Source organism: Hemitrygon akajei, chromosome 2, assembly GCF_048418815.1.
Source record: "Hemitrygon akajei chromosome 2, sHemAka1.3, whole genome shotgun sequence".
Classification (NCBI taxonomy): Eukaryota; Metazoa; Chordata; class Chondrichthyes; order Myliobatiformes; family Dasyatidae; genus Hemitrygon; species Hemitrygon akajei.
In genome coordinates, this window is record NC_133125.1 from 144,062,854 (window position 1) to 144,088,650 (window position 25,797).

Here is a 25,797-nt window from a genome sequence, read left to right on the forward strand (position 1 = left end):
ATCAGAAGTGGAGAGAGTGAGCAGTTTCAAGTTCCTGGGTGTCAAGATCTCCGAGGATCTAACTGGTCCCAACATATGGATGTAGTTATAAAGAAGGCAAGACAGCGGCCATACTTTATTAGGAGTTTGAAGCGATTTGGCATGTCAACAAATACACTCAAAAGCTTCTATATTTGTACCTTGGAGAGCATTCGGACAGGCTGCATCACTGTCTGGTATGGGGGGCGGGCTACTGCACAGGACTGAAAGAAGTTGCAGAAGGTTGTAAATCTAATCAGCTCCATCTTGGGTTCTAGCCTACGAAATACCCAGGACATCTTCAGGAAGTGGTGTCTCAGAAAGGCAGCGTCCATTATTAAGGACCTCCAGCACCCAGGGTATGCCCTTTTCTCACTGTTACCATCAGGTAGGAGATACAGAAGCCTGAAGGCACACACTCAGCGATTCAGGAACAGCTTCTTCCCCTCTGCCATCCGATTCCTAAATGGACGTTGAATCTTTGGACACTACCTTGCATTTTTAATATACAGTATTTCTGTTTTTGCACATTTTTTAATCTATTCAATATATGTAATTGATTTACTTGTTTATTTTTTATTATTTATTTTATTTATTACTATTTTTTCTCTCTGCTAAATTATGTATTGCATTGAGCTGCTGCTGCTAAGTTAACAAATTTCATGTCACATATCGGTGATAATAAACCTGATTCAGATTCTGATCTACCTAGGCCATTCAATCGGTTTCAATGAGATCTTCCCTCATTCTTCTAAACGCCAGCGAGTAAAGGCCTGGAGCAATCTAATGTACCCCTTTCATTCCTGGGATCATTCTCGTGAACCTCCTCTGGACCCTCTCCAACGGCAGCACATTTTTTCTAGAGGGCCAAACTGCTCACACTGGTCTGACCAGTGCCTTATAAAGCTTCAGCATTACATCCTTGCTTTACTCTTGAAATGAATGCTAACTTTGCATGTGCCTTCTTCACCAGCGACTCAACCTTTAGGGACCTCTGCACCAGGGCTCACAAATTCGTTTGCGTCTCTGATTTTTGAATTTTCTCCCTGTTTAGAAAATAATCACAGGCCTCTGATCTGACAAAATCCCCCTTCCCCCGTTCTGACTCCTACCCCTAAGACAATCTCTGCAGGTTACCAATGTCACGTAGACAATGTCTATCCCCATTCACCTTTGTCACCTCTTCAATAAATGTAAATTTGATTTACCCAGCACAAAGCCATTTGCAGGTTTTCTCTTGTGACAGAGCCATGCTTACTATGCATAATCAGTTCTTGTCTTTTCAAATGCAGATCGATCAGATCTCCCGGAATCCCCTTCAGTAACTTCCCCACCACTGGCATGTAGTTCTTGCCTTGTCCTCGCTCCCACTCCAGCCCACTGAACCTGTGATAACCCAACCCTGTTCTCCCACTCTCTCTCCCCGGACTCCATTGTCCTTAAACTAGTTGCCCTTTGTAAGCCATGCTGTTCCCACCATCCCTACAAAGTGAATTCCAGACCGCACCCACTCTGTGGGGAAGGGTTCCCCCCACCCTTGCTGGAGGGTATGTCCAGACGTGGGTGAAGTGTTCCAGAATATGGTAGTTTCAGTGGAGTGCGCACAGTCCTCTCCAGTCCGCTGTTCACACCTGTTTAAAGTTTGCATTGGATTTTCCTGCAGCCCCCACTAATTCTGAATCTGCAATACCTCTGCACAGTCAGGAGCACAATCTAGCACAGATTGTCGATCATGTAACATTGACCACTCGAAACATCCCGTTTGTCTGTACTTCTCGCTGCCTAAGTGAAGTAGCCTGCATAAATAAAAGAGCCCTCCCAACTCTAGACACGCCCTCTCTCCTCCACTTCCATCGGCATCACAAGGCTCCCAGACAGCTCCTATCCTGCTGTTATCAGACTGCTGAATGGCCCTCTTGGAGTATATCAGCTCTCGGCCTCACAAATTGCCCCGTTGTGATCTTACACTTCATCGATTACCTGCACTGCACTTTCCCCACAGCTTTTACACTTCATTCTACATCGCTACTGTTTTACTCAACGCTCTGTGTAATGACTGATCAGTATGAATAGTCTGCAAGGCAAGCTGTTCACTGTATCTCGGTAAAGGTGACAATAAATTAATTCCAATAAACGACCTCACAGCCCGTTTGGGGTAGGGTTGTTGACTTAAGGAGACTGCGGTGGAGAAAAGGGGTGTTGGTCAGTAAAAAGTGGAGAAGGGAGGAGGTAAGAGAAAGCTGGGTCATAATACGGGTGGGTAAGAGATAATGGGGAACTGGAGAAGGTGGTGCAGAGAGTGGAAAGTGGGTGCGTGGAAGATGGTGGGGAAAGAGGTGGGGCAAAAGGGGGATATGAGTAGAGTTGGGGGAGGAGTAGAACAGTAGGTGGGAGAGGGTTAACAAGACGAGGAGGGGGTGGGGAAAAAGGTGGTGGAGGGAGAAGGGGAGGGGTATGGAGAGTGAAGGTGTTGCCAGATAGTGGAGGGATGGGGAGACGGGAGAGGTTGCGGATGGAGGGAGAGGGGAGGGGTTGCGGGATGTTGGAGGGAGAGGGGAGGAGTTGCGGGTTGCTGGAGGGAGAGGGGAGGAGTTGCGGGTTGCTGGAGGGAGAGGGGAGGGGTTGCGGGATGTTGGAGGGAGAGGGGAGGAGTTGCGGGTTGCTGGAGGGAGAGGGGAGGAGTTGTGGGTTGCTGGAGGGAGAGGGGAGGGGTTGCGGGATGTTGGAGGGAGAGGGGAGGAGTTGCGGGTTGCTGGAGGGAGAGGGGAGGAGTTGTGGGTTGCTGGAGGGAGAGGGGAGGGGTTGCGGGATGTTGGAGGGAGAGGGGAGGAGCTGCGGGATGGTGGAGGGAGAGGGGAGGAGTTGCGGGATGGTGGATGGAGAAGGGGAGGAGTTGCGGGTTGCTGGAGGGAGAGGGGAGGAGTTGCGGGTTGCTGGAGGGAGAGGGGAGGGTTTCCAGAGGGGGTGGGTATTGTACAGTGTACGCACAGCCAGCCGCGGGTGAATTGCGGGCCGTGCTCTGTGTTTCAGACCGTCAGCCCGCCCTACGAGACGCGATTGGGCCGCGATGATGCTCGGTGTCCTAACGCTGTTGTTGGTGCTCGGCGTCCCTGGGACCAGGCAATGTGAGCAACCGGTACCCCTCTCCCCCGCCCCTCTGTCCCTCTGTCCCTCCTCCTCACTACCACTTCCACGATCCTACTTCCCCTCTCACTCCCTGGCTCCTTCCCGATTTCGCCCCTTCTTTCTTTCCACTTTACTCTCCCGGTCCTCCCTTCCTCCCCTTCCTCCCTCCCGGTCCTCCCTCCCCCTCCCCTTCCTCCCTCCCGGTCCTCCCTCCCCCTCCCCTTCCTCCCTCCCGGTCCTCCCTCCTCCTCCCCTTCCTCCCTCCCCCTCCCTCAGTTTCCTCCTCACCCCTCCCCATCACAGCTCTCCTCCCCTCCCTTCCCCTTCACCTCCCTCCCTTTCTCTAACTTCCATCCCCTCCCTCCCACTCCCTGTCTCACTTCCCTTTCACATGCCCTCCTTCTCTCTTTCCTATCTCTCCCCATCTCTCCTTCCCTCCCTCCCCCTCCCCCACTCTCCCCCTCCCACCCTTCCCCCTCCATCCCTCCTAACCTTCCCCCCCACCCACCCCTCCCCATCCCTCCTTCCCTATCTCCCGTTTCTCTCCCAATCCCTCCCTTTGCCCTCTCCACATCTCTCCCACCCCATCTCCCCCTCCCCCACCACTCCCCTCCTCTCCCTCTCAGTCTCCCACATTCTCCTTCATTTCCCCTCCCCAGCTATCTTCCTCCCCACATCTCCCTTCCCCATCCCTGTCTTCTCATCCCCATCTACCCCCAACTTCCTCCTACCTCCCTCTCCCCCTCCCCTCCCCACCTCACACTCCACCCATCTCCCCTCCATTTCACCCCTCTCCCTCTGTCTCCCCTACCCCATTCTCTTTCATTTCCCCTCCCTTTCCTTTCTCCCTCCCGTCTCTGCTCCACTGCCTCTGCATCACCTCTCGCTCCCTCGCTCTCCCCCCAGTTGTGTCCCGGAGGACTGCCAGCTCCTTCCTGAGTCGGAGTCGGAGGGCTTTCCAAGTGTTTGAGGAGACGCGGCAGGGCCACCTGGAGCGGGAGTGCGTGGAGGAGTTCTGCAACCAGGAAGAGGCTCGGGAGATCTTCGAGAACGACCCGGAGACGGTGGGAGCCCGGTGTGGGGTGGGGAGGTGAACCAGTTGCTCGCCACTTCCTGGGCAGAGTCTGGGTGGGTGCGAGTCGGGGCTGGGGTTACAGCTGTTCGGGAACGTGAGGGTAAAGGTGAGCTCTTTCACTGTTCATCTGCTACACATTTATGTGGTGAGGATCGGTCTCGACGGGCCAAAAAGGACCAAAGGGAAGATGGGATAGGCTGTACTATTGGGGATGAGTTAGAAGGGCCAAATGTACTGATGCTAGATAATTTGCTGCAAGCAGTAACTCCCAGTGACTGACACTTGGTGACACTCACTGCCATTAGCCTTATTTAATTAAAGTATTTAATGTCGTTAATTAGTTAGCACAATGCTTCAAGGTATAGACGATCGAGGTTCAATTCCAGCCACTGCCTGTAAGGAGTTTGTAAATTCCCCCCGTGACCGTGTGGGTTTCCTCCCACAGTACAAAGACGTATGGGTTGGTAGGTTGATTGGTCATTGTAAGTTGTGCTCTGATGAGGCTGGGACTGGCGGGCGGCGCAACTCGAGGGTTTATTACGCGCTGTATCTCAATAAACAAGTAAATTCAGTGTCCAGGCACGGGAGACTACGGGGGTCAGTGTCTGTACTCTCCCACGCCTCGCTCTGCTGTATTTGTTTCACGGCTTGGCAGATGCCGGAGAGCCTTCGGGTCTGTCATCCTAACGACTGGTGAATTCCCGGCCCAGCGGGTGAGCGAGAACTGACCATTGCCCGGATTACATAGGGGACACGTGAGACGCGGACGCTGGAATCTGGACCAACACACAATCTGCTGGAGGAACACAGAATCTGTGTGTGGGGGGGTGCGGGGAAGGGGCATTGTGAGGGAGCTTCACTCTGGGAGGGGCATTGTAAGGGAGCTTCACTCTGGGAGGGCATTGTGAGGGAGCTTCACTCTGGGAGGGGCATTGTAAGGGAGCTTCACTCTGGGAGGGCATTGTGAGGGAGCTTCACTCTGGGAGAGGCATTGTAAGGGAGCGTCAAACTATAGATGAGGCATTAAGTCAAGGCTCCCTTGATCCTCTGAACGTGCAAAAATTGCCAACACAAATTCAGAAAAAAGTTGATGGAGGTTTCCGAATCCTGTGGCCAACGTCATGGAACAATGAGGCCCGTGATCTGGCTAATGATACGTTGTGGTTTGTGGACCCCTGCTCTGCACAGCCCCACCATCCCTCTTTGACATCGCAGCAGTGACTGAGTGTTCAGGGTGTCTGCTTTCTGCCAAGCTGTTGAAGTGTTGGGGGCATAAACTTCGATGTGTGGATGGAGTGAGGGAGAGGGGAATGTGTGTGGATGGAGTGAGGGAGAGGGGAATGTGTGTGGATGGAGTGAGGGAGAGGGGAATGTGTGTGGATGGAGTGAGGGTGAGGGGAATGTGTGTGGATGGTGTGAGGGAGAGGGGAATGTGTGTGGATGGAGTGAGGGAGAGGGGAATGTGTGTGGATGGTGTGAGGGAGAGGGGAATGTGTGTGGATGGAGTGAGGGAGAGGGGAATGTGTGTGGATGGAGTGAGGGAGAGGGGAATACCACTGTAATGTTTACTGTGTCTGGATGGTGTGAGGGAGAGGGGAATGTGTGTGGATGGTGTGAGGGAGAGGGGAATGTGTGTGGATGGAGTGAGGGAGAGGGGAATGTGTGTGGATGGTGTGAGGGAGAGGGGAATGTGTGTGGATGGAGTGAGGGAGAGGGGAATGTGTGTGGATGGAGTGAGGGAGAGGGGAATACCACTGTAATGTTTACTGTGTCTGGATGGTGTGAGGGAGAGGGGAATGTGTGTGGATGGTGTGAGGGAGAGGGGAATGTGTGTGGATGGAGTGAGGGAGAGGGGAATACCACTGTAATGTTTACTGTGTGTAGATGGAGTGAGGGAGAGGGGAATGCGTGTGGATGGAATGAGGGAGAGGGGAATGTGTGTGGATGGAGTGAGGGAGAGGAGAATGCGTGTGGATGGAGTGAGGGAGAGGGGAATGTGTGTGGATGGAGTGAGGGAGAGGAGAATGCGTGTGGATGGTGTGAGGGAGAGGGGAATGTGTGTGGATGGTGTGAGGGAGAGGGGAATGTGTGTGGATGGAGTGAGGGAGAGGGGAATGTGTGTAGATGGAGTGAGGGAGAGGGGAATGTGTGTGGATGGTGTGAGGGAGAGGGGAATGTGTGTGGATGGAGTGAGGGAGAGGGGAATACCACTGTAATGTTTACTGTGTGTGGATGGAGTGAGGGAGAGGGGAATGCCACTGTAATGTTTACTGTGTGTGGATGGAGTGAGGGAGAGGGGAATGTGTGTGGATGGAGTGAGGGAGAGGGGAATACCACTGTAATGTTTACTGTGTGTGGATGGAGTGAGGGAGAGGGGAATGTGTGTGGATGGAGTGAGGGAGAGGGGAATACCACTGTAATGTTTACTGTGTGTGGATGGTGTGAGGGAGCCAGGAATGTCTCTAACATTCACTCTGTGTGTGGATGGTGTGAGGGAGAGGAGAATGCGTGTGGATGGAGTGAGGGAGAGGGGAATACCACTGTAATGTTTACTGTGTGTGGATGGAGTGAGGGAGAGGGGAATGCCACTGTAATGTTTACTGTGTGTGGATGGAGTGAGGGAGAGGGGAATGTGTGTGGATGGAGTGAGGGAGAGGGGAATACCACTGTAATGTTTACTGTGTGTGGATGGTGTGAGGGAGCCAGGAATGTCTCTAACATTCACTCTGTGTGTGGATGGTGTGAGGGAGAGGAGAATGCGTGTGGATGGAGTGAGGGAGAGGGGAATACCACTGTAATGTTTACTGTGTGTGGATGGAGTGAGGGAGAGGGGAATGCCACTGTAATGTTTACTGTGTGTGGATGGAGTGAGGGAGAGGGGAATGTGTGTGGATGGAGTGAGGGAGAGGGGAATACCACTGTAATGTTTACTGTGTGTGGATGGTGTGAGGGAGCCAGGAATGTCTCTAACATTCACTCTGTGTGTGGATGGTGTGAGGGAGAGGAGAATGCGTGTGGATGGAGTGAGGGAGAGGGGAATACCACTGTAATGTTTACTGTGTGTGGATGGTGTGAGGGAGCCAGGAATGTCTCTAACATTCACTCTGTGTGTGGATGGTGTGAGGGAGAGGGGAATGTGTGTGGATGGAGTGAGGGAGAGGAGAATGTGTGTGGATGGAGTGAGGGAGAGGGGAGTGTGTGGATGGAGTGAGGGAGAGGAGAATGCGTGTGGATGGAGTGAGGGAGAGGGGAATACCACTGTAATGTTTACTGTGTGTGGATGGTGTGAGGGAGAGGGGAATGTGTGTGGATGGAGTGAGGGAGAGGAGAATGCGTGTGGATGGAGTGAGGGAGAGGGGAATACCACTGTAATGTTTACTGTGTGTAGATGGAGTGAGGGAGAGGGGAATGTGTGTGGATGGAGTGAGGGAGAGGGGAGTGTGTGGATGGAGTGAGGGTGAGGGGAATGTGTGTGGATGGAGTGAGGGAGAGGGGAATGCCACTGTAATGTTTACTGTGTGTGGATGGTGTGAGGGAGAGGGGAATGTGTGTGGATGGAGTGAGGGTGAGGGGAATGTGTGTGGATGGAGTGAGGGAGAGGGGAATACCACTGTAATGTTTACTGTGTGTGGATGGTGTGAGGGAGGGGAATGTGTGTGGATGGAGTGAGGGAGAGGGGAATGCCACTGTAATGTTTACTGTGTGTGGATGGTGTGAGGGAGAGGGGAATGTGTGTGGATGGAGTGAGGGAGAGGGGAATGTGTGTGGATGGTGTGAGGGAGAGGGGAATGTGTGTGGATGGAGTGAGGGAGAGGGGAATACCACTGTAATGTTTACTGTGTGTGGATGGTGTGAGGGAGCCAGGAATGTCTCTAACATTCACTCTGTGTGTGGATGGAGTGAGGGAGAGGGGAATACCACTGTAATGTTTACTGTGTGTGGATGGTGTGAGGGAGCCAGGAATGTCTCTAACATTCACTCTGTGTGTGGATGGAGTGAGGGAGAGGGGAATACCACTGTAATGTTTACTGTGTGTGGATGGTGTGAGGGAGCCAGGAATGTCTCTAACATTCACTCTGTGTGTGGATGGTGAGAGATGCTGCTGTAATGTTGCAGTGTTTCACAGACTGTGTGAAAGATGAGCACTTTGGTTACTGGCAGATACCTCCATCTGAATTGGATCTTCCTTCTCTCCACAGAATTACTTTTATCCAAAATATCAGGGTGAGTAGTGCCTTTCTCTAAAGCTTTCATGCTCTTGTTTTCTTAGACAGTTGCCGGGTATTTCGCAACAGGATGCCTTAGTCCAAACTGACTGTAAATGTTCTTTGATTTTCCAGTCAGTGCAAGTAATGTTTATGATGGCTGGCAATTGATCCTGGTTTGCCCAGGTTCTCTCGGTCACAGCAAGCTCCCCCTCAGCAACACCACTCGATCAGTATCACCTCTTTGTGGATTTTGGTGGGGAACACAGTGATTGCCCCCACCCCCCGGACGAGCTGGCAGGAAAATTACTAGCAGTATTCATTTGGTCCTTGGTATTACTGTTCCACCCCTCTCCACCTCCCTCGCCTCTTCTTCCCCTCAATCCGGAGTATTAATCCAGTTTACCATTAAACCCCTCACTGTGGCCTCCATGTTGGAGAGAGTTCTACGTTCCCCCGACTCTTCGCGTTCCCCGAATTCCCAGTTGTAATCATCCAATGGCAGTATTTCTGGTCTCTAATGTAGTTAGGGTCTGACCAGCCCTTTGCCTCAGAACCAGAATTAAACAGACTGAAACATCGACCCTGCTTCTCCCTACAGACGCTGCCTGGCCTGCTGTGTTCCACCAGCATTTCGTGTGCGTTGGTTAAACAGACCCTTCCTACATTAGGGAAAATGTGCCTCAGGGAGGGTTGTTTCTCAGCGGGAGCAGAGGCTGACGGGAGACTTGATAGATTAGAGGAAAGGTTAGAATAGGCAGCTGGTATCATTTCTAATAGCACAGGGTATTCATTTAAGGTGAGAGGTGAGACGTGGGGCAAATGTTTTGTGGATGGAGAGTGGTAGATGCCTGGAATGTGCTGCCAGAGCTGATGGTGGAAGTGAATACAATAGGAACAGCTTAGATAGGTACTCGAGATGGACGTTGCGTATACAGAAGAGATGAGTTCAGCTGGGCATTTGATCATTCATTTAATTAGCTTGCTACAACACTGTGGGCTGAGGGGCCTGTTCCTGTGCTTGATTTATGTTTGATGTCTCTGTAAGGCCCCTTCCTGTTCCCCACTTCCACGCTTGTGAAGACATTGGGGGTAGCATCTCTTTATTCCAGGACCTGTTAACCTCTCTTCCATCTGCCTGGCAGCAGAGGTGACTGTGTACCCTGTCCTCTCGTGCACCGTTTTGCTCAACCCTTGGTTACTCTCCTCCTGAGCCCCAGAGAAAAGCCGTGGCACTTGCAGAACGCCAGACAGCCGAGATTCTCTATTTGAACAGTTTGCTGTGGCAGAGAACATCACAGCACAATGTTGTGCCAACGTTTTACTTGCTCTAAGGTCAATTTAACCCTTCCCTCATACATTTTTCTATCAGCCATGTGCTTATCTGAGAGTTTCTTAAATGCATGTATCTGCCTCTACCCTTGCCCTAGCAGGCTGTTCCAAGCACCCACTACCCTACCTCTGATGTCCCTTCACCTTAAAATAACACCCCCTGTATTAGTCATTTCTACCCTGGGAAAATGCCTCTGGCCTTCCGCTCTGTCTATGCCTCTTAGAATTCGTATGCCCTCGATCAAGGCACCGCTCATCCGCTTTCATTCCAGGGAGAAAAGCCCTGGATCGCTCGGCCTACCTTCGGAAGACGTGCTCTCTAGTCCTAGACTTGAACCTCAAGAGTTGGAGGTCTTGGGTTCCTACATGTGAGGGCGTATGTTTGTGGCAGGAGGTTGTTTGTGCTGCTGACCTGTGCTTGTTCACCAGCTTGGCCTGTTCTTCTCCCCGACAGAATGCCGCACTCGGTACGGACCGAGAACCAAGCAGAACTCTGACCTGGACACCTGTATTCACAGTGAGTGCCTCCCTACGTTCCTGGTCCAGCAAGACGAACAGAAACTCCGTGCACATTCTGAACAACGTAGGGAATGAGGAAGTTCGCACGTGCGTTCACACCCCATTGAGGGATGTCCCAGTGTGGTCATCCCTTTGCTGCACAGCAAGATCCCACTGGTTCATAATGAACTTCAGGTCACGAGAGTCAATTACCCCAGCTCTTCCGTGTAACACCTCAACTAAACGTTTAGACAGTGCAGTATTCTTTCTGTACAGCCCCTCCCACAGTGTGACCCTCCCTCAGTACCACCCACCCCACAGTGTGACCCTCCCTCAGTATCATGACTTACAGTTTGACCCTCCCTCAGTACCACATCCCCCACAGTGTGACACTCCCTCAGAACCACCCCTCCCACAGTGTGACTCTCCCTCAGTACCACCCCCCCACAGTGTGACCCTCCCTCAGTACCACATCACCCACAGTGTAACACTCCCTCAGAACCACCCACCCCACAGTGTGACCCTCCCTCAGTACCACCCCCCCCACAGTGTGACCCTCCCTCAGTACCACCCCCCCACAGTGTGACCCTCCCTCAGTATCATGACTTACAGTTTGACCCTCCCTCAGTACCACATCCCCCACAGTGTGACCCTCCCTCAGTACCACCCCTCCCACAGTGTGACCCTCCCTCAGTATCATGACTTACAGTTTGACCCTCCCTCAGTACCACATCCCCCACAGTGTGACCCTCCCTCAGTACCACCCGTCCCACAGTGTGACCCTCCCTCGGTATCAGGTCCCACAGTGACCTTCCCTCAGAACCACCCCTCCCACAGTGTGACCCTCCCTCAGTATCATGACTTACAGTTTGACCCTCCCTCAGTACCACATCCCCCACAGTGTGACACTCCCTCAGTTCCACATCCCCCACAGTGTGACACTCCCTCAGAACCACCCACCCCACAGTGTGACACTCCCTCAGAACCACCCTCCCACAGTGTGACTCTCCCTCAGTACCACCCTCCCACAGTGTGACTCTCCCTCAGTACCATCCCTCACAGTTTGACCCTCCCTCAGTATCATGACTTACAGTTTGACCCTCCCTCAGTTCCACATCCCCCACAGTGTGACCCTCCCTCAGAACCACCCACCCCACAGTGTGACCCTCCCTCGGTATCACACCCCCACAGTGTGACCCTTTTTTCAGTACCACCTCCCCCACAGTGTGACCCTCCCTCAGTACCACCCGTCCCACAGTGTGACCCCTCCATCAGTACCACCCCTCCCACAGTGTGACCCCTCCATCAGTACCACCCCCCCACAGTGTGACCCTCCCTCAGTACCACCCTCCACCAGTGTGACTCTCCCTCAGTACCACCTCCCCCACAGTGTGACCCCTCCATCAGTACCACCCTCCCACACTGTGACCCTCCCTCAGTACCACCCCTCCCACAGTGTGACCCTCCCTCAGTACCACCCGTCCCACAGTGTGACCCTCCCTCGGTATCAGGTCCCACAGTGACCTTCCCTCAGAACCACCCCTCTCACAGTGTGACCCTCCCTCAGTACCACACCCCCACAGTGTGACCCTCCCTCAGTACCACCTCCCCCACAGTGTGACTCTCCCTCAGTACCACCTCCCCCACAGTGTAACCCTCTCTCAGTACCACCTCCCCCACAGTGTGACCCTCCCTCAGTACCACCCGTCCCACAGTGTGACCCCTCCATCAGTACCACCCCTCCCACAGTGTGACCCCTCCATCAGTACCACCCCCCCACAGTGTGACCCTCCCTCAGTACCACCCTCCACCAGTGTGACTCTCCCTCAGTACCACCTCCCCCACAGTGTGACCCCTCCATCAGTACCACCCTCCCACACTGTGACCCTCCCTCAGTACCACCCCTCCCACAGTGTGACCCTCCCTCAGTACCACCCGTCCCACAGTGTGACCCTCCCTCGGTATCAGGTCCCACAGTGACCTTCCCTCAGAACCACCCCTCTCACAGTGTGACCCTCCCTCAGTACCACACCCCCACAGTGTGACCCTCCCTCAGTACCACCTCCCCCACAGTGTGACTCTCCCTCAGTACCACCTCCCCCACAGTGTAACCCTCTCTCAGTACCACCTCCCCCACAGTGTGACCCTCCCTCAGTACCACCCGTCCCACAGTGTGACCCCTCCATCAGTACCACCCCTCCCACAGTGTGACCCCTCCATCAGTACCACCCCCCCACAGTGTGACCCTCCCTCAGTACCACCCTCCACCAGTGTGACTCTCCCTCAGTACCACCTCCCCCACAGTGTGACCCCTCCATCAGTACCACCCTCCCACACTGTGACCCTCCCTCAGTACCACCCTCCCACAGTGTGACCCACCCTCAGTATCATGTCTCACAGTGTGACCCTCCCTCAGTACCACCCTTGCACAGTGTGACCCTCCCTCAGTATCACGTCCCACAGTGACCCTCCCTCAGTACCACCTCCCCCACAGTGTGACCCTCCCTCAGTACCACCCGTCCCACAGTGTGACCCTCCCTCGGTATCACGTCCCACAGTGACCCTCCCTCAGAACCACCTACCCCACAGTGTGACCCTCCCTCAGTACCACCCGTCCCACAGTGTGACCCTCCCTCGGTATCACGTCCCACAGTGACCCTCCCTCAGAACCACCCCTCCCACAGTGTGACCCTCCCTCAGTATCATGTCTCACAGTGTGACCCTCCCTCAGAACCACCCTCCCACAGTGTGACTCTCCCTCAGTACCACCTCCCCCACAGTGTGACCCTCCCTCAGTACCACCCGTCCCACAGTGTGACCCTCCCTCAGTACCACCCACCCCACAGTGTGACCCTCCCTCAGTAACACCCTCCCACAGTGTGACCCTCCCTCGGTATCACGTCCCACAGTGTGACCCTCCCTCAGTACCACCCACCCCACAGTGTGACCCTCCCTCAGTACCACCTACCCCACAGTGTGACCCTCCCTCAGTAACACCCTCCCACAGTGTGACCCTCCCTCGGTATCACGTCCCACAGTGTGACCCTCCCTCAGTACCACCCCTCCCACAGTGTGACCCTCCCTCAGTACCACCCCCCCTACAGTGTGACCCCTCCATCAGTACCACCCCCCCACAGTGTGACCCTCCCTCAGTACCACCTCCCCCACAGTGTGACCCTCCCTCAGTACCACCCGTCCCACAGTGTGACTGTCCCTCAGTACCACCCCTCCCACAATGTGACCCTCCCTCAGTACCACCCGTCCCACAGTGTGACTCTCCCTCAGTACCATCCTCCCACAGTGTGACCCTCCATCAGTACCACACCCTCACAGTGTGACCCTCTGTTAGTATCCCCCTTTCCATAACTATGCCCTCGCCCACAGTTGAGTGTTACGATTGTTGGTCCCCAGTTTACCGGACACTCTCCGGAGCCGGGTGAAATCGTTAGTGAAAACGTTCGTGGCTGGGAATCCAGGACCCTTGTACCGTGAATTGTGGTTTGCCTCCTCACTTCCTCTCCTCTCCCTCCAGGTATTCCCAACCAGTGCTCCCCCATGCCGTGCCACGCCGATGGCTCCGTGAGATGTGAGGACATGAAGGGGGCTTTTCATTGCGTGTGTAAGCAGGGCTGGACAGGCACTACGTGTAATGCAGGTATGGAATGCGACCTTCTCGATGGGCTTGGGCCTGTGAATCAATCCCTGCAGATCTGTGGGCTCTGGTGTTTGGATATCATGGGTTGGATGGGCAGAACGACCTGCCAAGCTGTGAATTTTCTGCAGTTGTACTGACAGAGGTTGTCACTCAGTCTGGGGTTAATTTTCGTGCATCTGCTATTTGGTAATGATTTGGGAAGAGGCCGTTTGGCCCCTCATTTCTGTTGTGTCACAGCTGAAGTGTTGCACCCTCACCCCGCTGCCCTCTCCCCTCAGCCTGTTCCCTCCCTGCTTCCTGTGGGAAGGACCACGGGTGTGACCGATGTCCTGACCGTTGTTCCTCTCTGCTCTCCAGATGTTGATGAATGTAAGTCCGGCAATGGTGGTTGTGCTCACATCTGTTCCAACGTGAAGGGCAGTTACCAGTGTACGTGCAGGCCCGGCTTCAAACTGCGCCCGGACAAACGCCAGTGCAGTGGTGAGTTGGCAGGAGCTCACGTATGCTGGGGGGTTGGGGGGGGGCCCTTCAGACATCCCCTTCCTCTCCACCCTCATTCTTCTGCCCTTCCCCTTCCTCTCCACCCTCGTTCTTCTGCCCATCCTCTTCACTCCATGTCCTCTCGTCACCAACCTTCCTGTCCCTGGAAACCAATTTCAGTATTTCTTCTGGCAAAAGAAGGTTTTAAAAAAAAAATCTCTGCAAGTATTGAAAGTCTGAGACAGAACCAGAAAATTGTGTCAGGCAGCGTCTGTGGAGCGAGGAACAGAGTTAATATTTCAGGTCGACGATTGTGCACCTGAAGTGAAGATGTGTATCAGGTGTGAGAAGACCATGAGCAGAATTATTCTCCACCAGTCGATCTTCGCTGATTCATTATCCCCCTCAACCCCATTCTCCTGCCTTGCAACACTGAGCGAGTCATTCCTGCCTGTGGCCATCAAACTTTACAACTCCTCCCTCGGAGTGTCGGACACTCTGAGCCAATAGGCTGGTCCTGGACTTATTTCCACTTGGCATAATTTACTTATTATTATTTAATTATTTCTAGTTTTATATTGCTATATTTCTACACTATTTTTGGTCGGTGCAACTGTAACGAAACCCAGTTTCCCTCAGGATCAATAAAGTATGTCTGTCTGTCCCTGTAACCTTCGAAACACTTAGTAATTAAGAACTTATAAAATTCCATTTTAAAAATACCCAAGGACTTAGCCTCCACAGCCTCCTGTGGCAATGAATTCTACAGATTCACCACCCCCAGCTAAAGAACTCCCCCACTACAGTAGACATCCTCTCCACATCCACTCTATCTGTGTCCTCTGGTCCTAGACTCCCCCACTACAGTAGACATCCTCTCCACATCCACTCTATCTGTGCCCTCTGGTCCGAGACTCCCCCACTACAGTAGACATCCTCTTCACATCCACTCTATCTGTGTCCTCTGGTCCTAGACTCCCCCACTACAGTAGACATCCTCTTCACATCCACTCTATCTGTGCCCTCTGGTCCGAGACTCCCCCACTACAGTAGACATCCTCTTCACATCCACTCTATCTGTGTCCTCTGGTCCTAGACTCCCCCACTACAGTAGACATCCTCTCCACATCCACTCTATCTGTGTCCTCTGGTCCTAGACTCCCCCACTACAATAGACATCCTCTCCACATCCACTCTATCTGTGTCCTCTGGTCCTAGACTCCCCCACTACAGTAGACATCCTCTCCACATCCACTCTATCTGTGCTCTCTGGTCCTAGACTCCCCCACTACAGTAGACATCCTCTCCACATCTACTCTATCTGTGTCCTCTGGTCCTAGACTCCCCCACTAAAGTAGACATCCTCTCCACATCCACTCTATCTGTGCCCTCTGGTCCGAGACTCCCCCACTACAGTAGACATCCTCTCCACATCCACTCTATCTGTGCCCTCTGGTCCGAGACTCCCCCACTACAGTAGACATCCTCTCCACATCCACTCTATCTGTGTCCTCTGGTCCTAGACTCCCCCACTACAGTAGACATCCTCTCCACATCCACTCTATCTGTGTCCTCTGGTCCTAGACTCCCCCACTACAGTAGACATCCTCTCCACATCCACTCTATCTGTGTCCTCTGGTCCTAGACTCCCCCACTACAGTAGACATCCTCTCCACATCCACTCTATCTGTGTCCTCTGGTCCTAGACTCCCCCACTACAGTAGACATCCTCTCCACATCCACTCTATCTGTGTCCTCTGGTCCGAGACTCCCCCACTACAGTAGACATCCTCTCCACATCCACTCTATCTGTGTCCTCTGGTCCTAGACTCCCCCACTACAGTAGACATCCTCTCCACATCCACTCTATCTGTGTCCTCTGGTCCTAGACTCCCCCACTACAGTAGACATCCTCTCCACATCCACTCTATCTGTGTCCTCTGGTCCGAGACTCCCCCACTACAGTAGACATCCTCTCCACATCCACTCTATCTGTGTCCTCTGGTCCTAGACTCCCCCACTACAGTAGACATCCTCTCCACATCCACTCTATCTGTGTCCTCTGGTCCGAGACTCCCCCACTACAGTAGACATCCTCTCCACATCCACTCTATCTGTGTCCTCTGGTCCTAGACTCCCCCACTACAGTAGACATCCTCTCCACATCCACTCTATCTGTGTCCTCTGGTCCTAGACTCCCCCACTACAGTAGACATCCTCTCCACATCCACTCTATCTGTGCTCTCTGGTCCGAGACCCCCACTACAGTAGACATCCTCTCCACATCTACTCTATCTGTGTCCTCTGGTCCTAGACTCCCCCACTACAGTTGACATCCTCTCCACATCCACTCTATCTGTGCCCTCTGGTCCGAGACTCCCCCACTACAGTAGACATCCTCTCCACATCCACTCTATCTGTGTCCTCTGGTCCTAGACTCCCCCACTACAGTAGACATCCTCTCCACATCCACTCTATCTGTGTCCTCTGGTCCTAGACTCCCCCACTACAGTAGACATCCTCTCCACATCCACTCTATCTGTGCCCTCTGGTCCGAGACTCCCCCACTACAGTAGACATCCTCTCCACATCCACTCTATCTGTGCTCTCTGGTCCGAGACCCCCACTACAGTAGACATCCTCTCCACATCCACTCTATCTGTGTCCTCTGGTCCTAGACTCCCCCACTACAGTAGACATCCTCTCCACATCCACTCTATCTGTGCTCTCTGGTCCGAGACCCCCACTACAGTAGACATCCTCTCCACATCCACTCTATCTGTGTCCTCTGGTCCTAGACTCCCCCACTACAGTAGACATCCTCTCCACATCCACTCTATCTGTGCCCTCTGGTCCGAGACTCCCCCACTACAGTAGACATCCTCTCCACATCCACTCTATCTGTGTCCTCTGGTCCTAGACTCCCCCACTACAGTAGACATCCTCTCCACATCCACTCTATCTAGTCCTTTCAGCATTTGGTAGGCTGCAATGAGATCTCCCCCGTCATTCTTCAGGACTCCAGCGAGTACAGGCCCAAAGCCATCAAATTGCCTTCCTACGTTAACCCTTTCATTCCTGGGATCATTCTCATGAACCACCCCTGGACCCTGAATTGAGGCTGGTATGCGACTCAGCAACACATGCACGCGCGCACACACACACGCACACACACACACACACACACACACACACACACACACACACACACACACACACACACACACACACACTGCTGGAGTAACTCATCAGCAGGTCAGGCAGCGTCTGCGGAGGGAAGTGAACAATGACGTCTCGGGCCAAGACCCTTTTGTGTGTGTGTTGAGCACTGCATGATTAGTGAGGGCTGCCGGCAGGGTGATGTGGTTTGGCATAAGTAGTAAAATTCAGATCATTATGCTTTGTACCTGGCTCAGCTGATTAGAACATAGAACGCTACACCACAGTACAGGCCCTTCGGCCCACTGTTCTGTACTAACCTTTTAACCTACTCTAAGGTCAATCTAACCTTCCCTTCTCCATTTTTCTATCATCCAATTGCCTATCCAAGAGCTTCTTAAGTGCCCCTAATGTATTTGCCTCTACCACCACCCCTGGCAGGGTGTTCCACACACTCACCACTCTTTGTGTGAAGAACATTTACCTCTGACATGTAACCCCGCTTTTCTTTTCTTTCCTTCCATCATACCTGTTAAAGTTACACCCTGTCATATTACCCATTTCCGCCCTTTTGCTGGCCACTCGGTCAATGCCTCTGACCATCGATCAAGTTACCCCTCGACCCCTTTCCTGGCTCTAGTTCACTCAACCTCATGAGATGTCCTCACAGTTCTTATAATCCTGGAGTAGTTTCCTATATTTTGATGATGGTGATTAATTCCATTAGTTGGTTTATTATCTGTGAATCTAATCAATGTCCCTCTTGCTTCCAGACATAAATGAGTGTGCAGTGAATGCCAAGCTCTGCGGATCAGCACGCTGTGTGAATACACAGGGCTCTTACAGATGCAACTGTAATCCAGGGTACAAATATAACTCTTCATTCAAGACTTGCCTAGGTAACGACCTTGCAAGCACAGCACGCAAGTAAAGCAACTGACACCAACCCAGATCCTTAAAGCTACCGAGTAGAACTCACTGTAACGGCATTCAGACAAGCACTCAGAATTACGTGGGGCCTTAAGGCAGTGAAACACTTGGAGACCTTCCCAGCATGATGATCCTTGTTTGTTTATCTATTGAGATTCGACACGGAACAGACCCTCTGGCCCTTCGAGCCTCGTCGCCCAGCAAGCCCCAATTTAACCCGAGCCTAATCACAGGACAATTCACAATCACCTATTAACCTATCAACCGGTACGTCTTTGGACTGTGGGAGGAAACCGGAGCACCCGGAGGAAACCCACGAGGTCATGGGGGGAATGTACACACTCCTTACAGGCAGTGGTGGGAATTGAACCAGGGTCGCCTGTACTTTAAAGCCGCTGTGCCCTCAAGCCACCCTACACCATATGAGGGATGGCTGAATAAATGGGAGAGCAGGTTGTGCCCCGTGAATCACCGGTGGGGTGGGAGTGGGGTTACAGCTGGAGCCGTCTCATGGTGCTGGTGACTCAAATTCAGTCCTGACCGCTGCTGCTCTCTGTGTGGAGTTTGCACGTTTGCCCTGTGACCTCTGAGTTGGCTCTCTATCTCTCTCCCACCCCCCCGAGGAGGCTCCGGTTTCCTCCCATCTCCCAAAGCAGGGTTCATTGGCCACTAAGTTGTTCCAGAGCATGTAGGTGAGTGGTGGGAATGGGGCATCAGGGATGCTGATGGTGGGGGGGGTGAATGTGGGGAGTATATAAAGGAGCGGTTATGGTAGATGGGTGGGTGATGGTTAGTGTGCACTGGGTGAGCTGTAGGGCCTGTTCCCATGATGACCTGAAGTACAAGAAGCAGGAGTAGGTCATCTGTCCCGTTGAGCCTCCTCCACCATTGATTAAGATCACGGTATTGGTTTATTATTGTCACGTGTACTGAGAACCAGTCCTGTGAACTTGTTTATACTGATCAGAGTATTAGATAGCACATTTGGCCAAAAGCTAGGTAAAGCAATAACGATGCAGAATAAGGTGTAAAAGCTACCAAAAGAGAGCAGAGCAGGTAAATGAGATCCTAGTGAGAATTCACCTTATTGTACACGAGGTCCATCTTAGAGTCTGACAACAGCGGGACAGGAGTTGTCCTTGAGCCTGGTGGTATGTACTTTCAGGCTTTTGTATCTTTTGCCCAACAGGGGAGGGCAGAATAGAGAATGTTTGGGGTAGGTGGGGTCTTTGAATTTTCTTTCTGAGGTGGGAAGAGGAATAGACAGACAAGAATAGGCTGAGCAACACACACAGAATGCTGGAGGAACTCAGCAGGCCAGGCAGCATCTGTGGAAAAGAGTACAGTCGACGTTTCGGGCCGAGACCCTTCAGCAGAACTGGAGAAAAAAGATGAGTAGTTTTAAAAGAATAGGCTTATCTGGCTGAGCAATCAGCTCCATCTATTTGCCTTTAACCTATAACCCTCAATTCCCTATTGTGTAAAAAATCTGTTCAACTGTGTCTTAAAGATATTTAGTGAGGTAGCCTCTGATGTTTCTCGGGTTCCACAGATTCACCACTCTCTGGGAAAAGCGGTTTCTCCTAATCTCCGTCCTTAGTTTATTCTGCTGAATCTTGAGGGTTTGCACCCTAGTTCCAGTTCTTTCCCAGCAACTGTCTGAGTCTCCGTGGATCTGCTGCCCGTACCTATGCCCCTGAAATTTCACCCTGGGTTCCAGGGTTCCAGCTGGGCAGGGAAGGTCTCTGAAAACACTGGCCAGGATCAGAATGGCCTCACCATTTCCCACCTCCGAATGGATTCCTGTCCCACGTCCACAACTGAGCTCCCCCCCACCCTCCGGAACTGGGGGGGGGGGGTGTACCCTGTCATCAGAACTACTTTGCTTTTAATTAGGGTGTGAATCGAACTCCAGGTCCTCATTAAAAATCTCGCTCTCCTGCCCGATATCTCCCCCTCGCCTAATCAGGTTGCTACTCAGTCACTGTGGGATCTTGCTGTGCAAACGCGACCGTTCCCAAGTGACCTCATTCAAAAGCAACATACTCCAGTGTCTGAGAAGTCAGTGGTGGTGAATGGATGAAGCAATTAAGTCTGCCTTTACCTTGAAGGTTGTGGTGCCTTTTAACCATGTAAGCTTTCTCTCATCACCTGAATCGCTCTCAGATATAGACGAGTGTGAAGACAATATCTGTTCAGGGGGATGCGTGAACACGCCAGGCCGGTACTCCTGCTACTGTGACGGAAAGGCGAATTTAAAGCTGGCTGCAGACTTGCGGAGCTGTGTGGTAAGTCGCCCGGTCTCGTAGGTGGTCCGAGGGGAAATGACCAGGGCGTCCACGATTTGCAGTGTCAGTCAGAGGAGATTTACCAGGAGTTCGTCCTATGAGGATAGGCTGAGCAGGGGCTTTTCTCTTTGGAGCGACGGAGGATGAGAGGTGACTTGACAGAGGTGTACAAGGTGAGAAGAGACATAGATTATGTGGACAGGCAGAGAGTTTTTCCCAGAAGGTAGAAGTGGCTGATTTTAAGGTGATAGGAGGAATGTACAGGGTGGATGTCAGAGGTAAATTCTTTACTGAGTGAGTGTGAGTGTGTGTGTGTGGGGGGGGGGGGGGGGGAATGCACTGCCCGGGTGGTGGTAGGGGCAGATGTATTAGGGGCAAATAAGAAGCTCTTAGATAGGCCAGTGGATGATAGAAAAAAACGGAGGGGTATATAGAAACATAGAAAACCTACAGCACAATACAGGCCCTTTGGCGTACAAAGCTGTGCTGAACATGTCCTTACCTTAGAAATTACCTAGGCTTACCCATAGCCCTCTATTTTTCCAAGCTCCATGTATCCATCCAGGAATCTCTTAAAAGACCCTATCGTTTCCACCTCCGCTACCGCCACTGGCAGCCCATTCCACGCACTCACCACTCTCTGCATAAAAAAACTTACCCCTGACTCTCCTCTGTATCTCCTTCCAAACACCTTAAACCTGTGCCCTCTAGTGCTGGCCCAGGAGAGAGGGGTTAGATTGATCTCAGTTACTTTCTGTTACTCTGTTAGCTTTTAGGGAAGCAATGAAGGTTTCCATCTCGATATAGGATATATATCGATACCGATAAAGGATTCTTCATTGCTGTTTCCGTAACATTTTTTTAACCAGTCGGGGTTGTTGGCCCTGAAGACTGATCTTGGAGTGGGTTAAAAGGTCAGGATGGCATCGTGGGCCGAAGGGCCTGTACTGTGCTGTAATGTTCTGTATTCAATAATCAGTAAGTGCACTGAATCCCCTCTGAAAATCAAGCAGTCCATGCCTGCGTGCAGCAAGGCACAGACATCGTGTGGACGAGCTCATGAGTGGTATTTGTGCTACTGAAGTGCCAGCAATGGCTGCCTGCAGGGAACGTGTGCCGTTGCCTCCCTCCCTTCAGTGGCTTTACCGGGGGACCCCCCCCCCCCCCATCCTGTGGGTGTAACTCACCTGCTGACACCCATGGACTTCCCAGTGTGTAGCTTGGGCATGCATGTGTCGGTGAGGTCAAAGGCCATAAGGGAGCTGGACGAGTGTGAGACCATTGACCCCCTCTTTGTCAGAGGTGTTCCTGTAGAAGGAGACAAACCTGAGTTTGTACACTAAGATTACCGATTCAGCTGCTGGAGGTACCTGCACTAGCAATTGCCACATTCTCACACGGTTTCTCCAATGACACCCGATTCCACTTTTTTAAAGTTTTTTTCCCTGCATGGAATGTGACTGTTGTCGGAATCGGTTTATTATTGTCACATGTACCAAGAAACAGTGAAAAGTCTGTTCATACAAACAGATCAGCTCATTACACAGCGCATTGAGCAAGAATGATGCAGAATAAAGTGTAAAAGATACCAGACGAGCGCAGAGCAGGTAAACAATTAAGTGCAAGGTCATAATGAGAGAGATTGTGGGGCCGAGAGTCCATCTTATAAGTCCATTAAGAATCTGAGAACAGCAGATCATAAACACACAAAAGTCTGCAGATGCTGGAAATCCAAAGCAACACACACAAAATGCTGGAGGAACTCAGCAGGCCAGGCAGCATCTCTGGAAATGAATAAACAGTCGACGTTTCAGGCCGAGATCCTTCTTCAAGATTGCGATAGAAGCTGTTGTTAAGTCTAATGTAGCATTGATTACTCATCCCTAATTGCTTATTTGGCCCTTTTGGAGGGCAGTCAGATTGCTGTGGTCTGAAGTCACACATAGTCCAGACAGCCAAACCTGGCAGATTCCCCTCCACAGCCGATGCCAGTGAGACAGATAACTTTTTAGAATAATCCATATGTTTACAGTCACTGTCACTGACTAACTTTCTATTCCCAATTTATTTAACCTAACGAATTTAAATCATCAGTATCTGGTGCATAACATTGTAGATCTGTTGTGGGGCAGTAGAAGGCCATTCAGCCCTTCCAAATCCATGCTAGCCCTCCCAATTCGGTCCCTGCTCTTTCCCCCAAGTTATTGCCCCTCGTGTCTTTCCAGTTCCCTCTGTAAAGTTGGATTCTACATCTATTCCTCGCCAATTGCCTCCTTCCCTTCTCGGTGTAAATCCACACTGCTGGGAGTGAATCTTTGTCACTGGATCAGGGTCTGCCCCACGACTACACCTCTGTCTGCCCTGTGCGCTGCATTGTGAACTTTGTGAGGCTTTCCATTTGAAGCAAGCTTTCATGTTGTCTCTGATTCCAGAACATTTTGCCTTGTGTGTCGCTGAACACTGTGAAGAATGAGGGGTCCCTGTATCTGGGGAGGTTCTTCCAAGGGATCCCTGCGTTGGGCTTTATCTTCAAGAGGGAACGGCAGACAAGGTGAGTCTGTGCTCAGCAGAGGGGAGGGCACACCATCCAACCCCTGAGCTGACCCTGTTCAGGGAGGCTCTCCCCCCCACACACACACGCACTGTAGTGGGAATCTGGAACTCTCAGCCCCCTCCCGAGGTCGGGGGTTGGAGGTTGATGCACTTCGGGATGGATGGGGAATTTAAAGGTTATGACAGCACTGTGGGGAGATTAGAGTTGGATACACATCAGCTGTGATGTTATTAAATATTACAGGCTCGTTAGGGGGATCTTTACATCCCGCTGTAAACACAAAGAACTGAACAGCATTGGGAGTCAAGTCTATAATCCCTTGGATTTCTGTATTCCACCATATCTAATCTGATCTAAATTGCTTCATTACCAGGGCTATGACTTCAGCTGCCTCTGGACATGTTGTGGAATTCCTTCCTTAAAATTCCCTGCCTCCTTTGTTTTTTGTCCTCTGAGAAGTTCCTTAAAAACAGCCTGTCTGAACGGTCTTTTCCTTGCCTCTCCGAGAGGAGCTGGTGTAAATACTGAGCAACACCCCTGGGAAGCTGACTACATTGCCAAAGGCTGTTGGTGTTGTGAAGGCACATCCCATGATTGGGAAGTCACGTCACCCCCCCCCTTCCTCAGGGAGAGTCACCCTGAAACTCCCTTCACTGAAGTAGAGTGTCCGTCGTTGCAGTTTCTCAAGCTGGGTTGTGCAACCTTTGAACTTAATTTTTCTCAAAAATTGTCAACAAGTTGCTCAATTCCTGGAGACGAGCTTGTTGAAGGAGCCTTTAGGCATGGTAACTAGATCCGTCTCCCCGGCCGCCCCCCGAGTGAGGCCTGTTGGCACGAGGAGTGGGAACATGGACTTCTGGCTCCGCTGACGGGACCCGACGCCAGAGCACACTAATGAGGTCCAACCGGAGTGCCTGGCACTACTCACATCTGCAGCTACATGAGATTGCTGCCCTGGGCCCAAATCCACTTGGCTGGGGTCCAGAGGATTTGGCAGCAGCTTTTAACACTTCCCCCTTTCCAAGTCATTAGTCTGCTCAAAACGCTTGTTCAACCAAAAGCTGTACACAGAAGCTGGAGGACTTTCGGCCCCTTGAGCCTGCCCTACATCGGTAGGCTCTAAATCTTAATCTTATCTCCATGTCTCTTGATACTTTCACCAAACAAATAAGGTCAATTTTAGTCTTGATCGGTACTGCAGAGGTACAGGCCCAATGCCCCAACTTATCAGTGTAAACCACCATATCAGATTAAACTAAATCTATCTGCCTCCACGTCGTCTGGTTCCCTCAGTCCCTGCATATTCCTGTGTCTGTCTAAATGCCTGGATTGTATCTGCACCAGTTTCTCTGGCAGTGCATTCTGAGCACCCACCACTTTCTGCATATATATAAAAAAACATCCCCCCTCTTATCTCCATCCTGTTCCCTCTACTCTTCCCCTGCCTCTCATAACTTTCTCAGGTCTCCCCTCAGCCTCATGACACTCAAGAAGTAACAACTCAAGCTTGTACTCTCAAACCCAGGCGATGTCTTTGAGGAGTTATCAGCTCAGTTCATCCAAAGCTTGTATCCTAACTTGTGGTGTGGGCTAGCTGACCATCCTAGAATGGAAAGTAAATTGATGTAAAAAATATTGAAGTGTTTTCAAATTCCATTGTGGTCCCTCCCCTCCCTATCATTGTAGCTCCTCCAGCTCCCAAGTTCCCTATACATTTCCAATCTGTAGTTTGCCCCGCTTGGCTTCAGTATCTTTCCTTTTGGCTTCACTGGCTTCCTGGCCCCTGGAATTCCGTTCACAAACTCTGCCCCTCTTGACTCCTGTAATCCTCCACTTTGGCTAAACTTGTTGGCCTGCTAAGGTCCATGGCATCAGTTTCTGACCGGTTATAGTTCTGAGGAGATTCTGGGCACTATTTACGATGTTAAAAGTGCTATCAAAATGAAAATTATTCGGAATGGGGACTAGCTCCAACTATATTAGTTATAATTAGGCAGTGAAGGCTCTTTGTGATTGGCCGAGAGGATGGGGCAATGCAAGGAAGGAGGTGTGGCCATTGGTGGGTAGGGGTGGAATAATTGGAATGGAGAGATAAGGTGACTAAAACTGAAGGAGGTGAAGCCCGCGTTACGTCCGTCTGGAGGCGGCGCCCGCGTTACGTCCAGCGGCAGGCGGTGCCCACGTTACGCCCAGTGGGAGGTGATGCCCGCATCAGGCCCTGCCAGCCTCCTGAACTGTGTTTTTTAATGGGCAGGTTCCTGATGGAATTCGACTTCCGCTCGTTCGACATGGAGGGCACAATATTCCAGGCGGGTCAACGGCAGAGTAACATGTGGATCATGCTGGCTCTGCACAACGGGAAGCTTCAGGTCCAGTATTATAGTACCACTGAAGCTTCAGGGGTCACCTCCGGAGGCCCCTTTCTGAACGACGGCCGATGGCACACAGTAAGTTTACTTACCCCTTTCTAAGGCTGC

At 51.9% G+C, this 25,797-nt stretch overlaps 1 protein-coding gene across 1 annotated transcript in view; it reads left to right on the forward strand.

The window, feature by feature from the left end:
• Positions 1-2,984: 2,984 nt before the first annotated feature.
• The window catches only part of gas6 (growth arrest-specific 6), a 33,971-nt gene continuing 11,158 nt past the window's right edge, over positions 2,985-25,797 (forward strand). The window contains exons 1-10 of the mRNA XM_073028986.1: positions 2,985-3,143; positions 4,051-4,208; positions 8,419-8,443; positions 10,211-10,273; positions 13,787-13,909; positions 14,267-14,389; positions 18,322-18,447; positions 20,645-20,766; positions 23,199-23,317; positions 25,575-25,767. Coding sequence (XP_072885087.1) covers positions 3,086-3,143; positions 4,051-4,208; positions 8,419-8,443; positions 10,211-10,273; positions 13,787-13,909; positions 14,267-14,389; positions 18,322-18,447; positions 20,645-20,766; positions 23,199-23,317; positions 25,575-25,767 — 1,110 coding nt within the window. The 5' untranslated portion in view covers positions 2,985-3,085. The remainder of the gene's footprint in view (positions 3,144-4,050; positions 4,209-8,418; positions 8,444-10,210; positions 10,274-13,786; positions 13,910-14,266; positions 14,390-18,321; positions 18,448-20,644; positions 20,767-23,198; positions 23,318-25,574; positions 25,768-25,797) is intronic.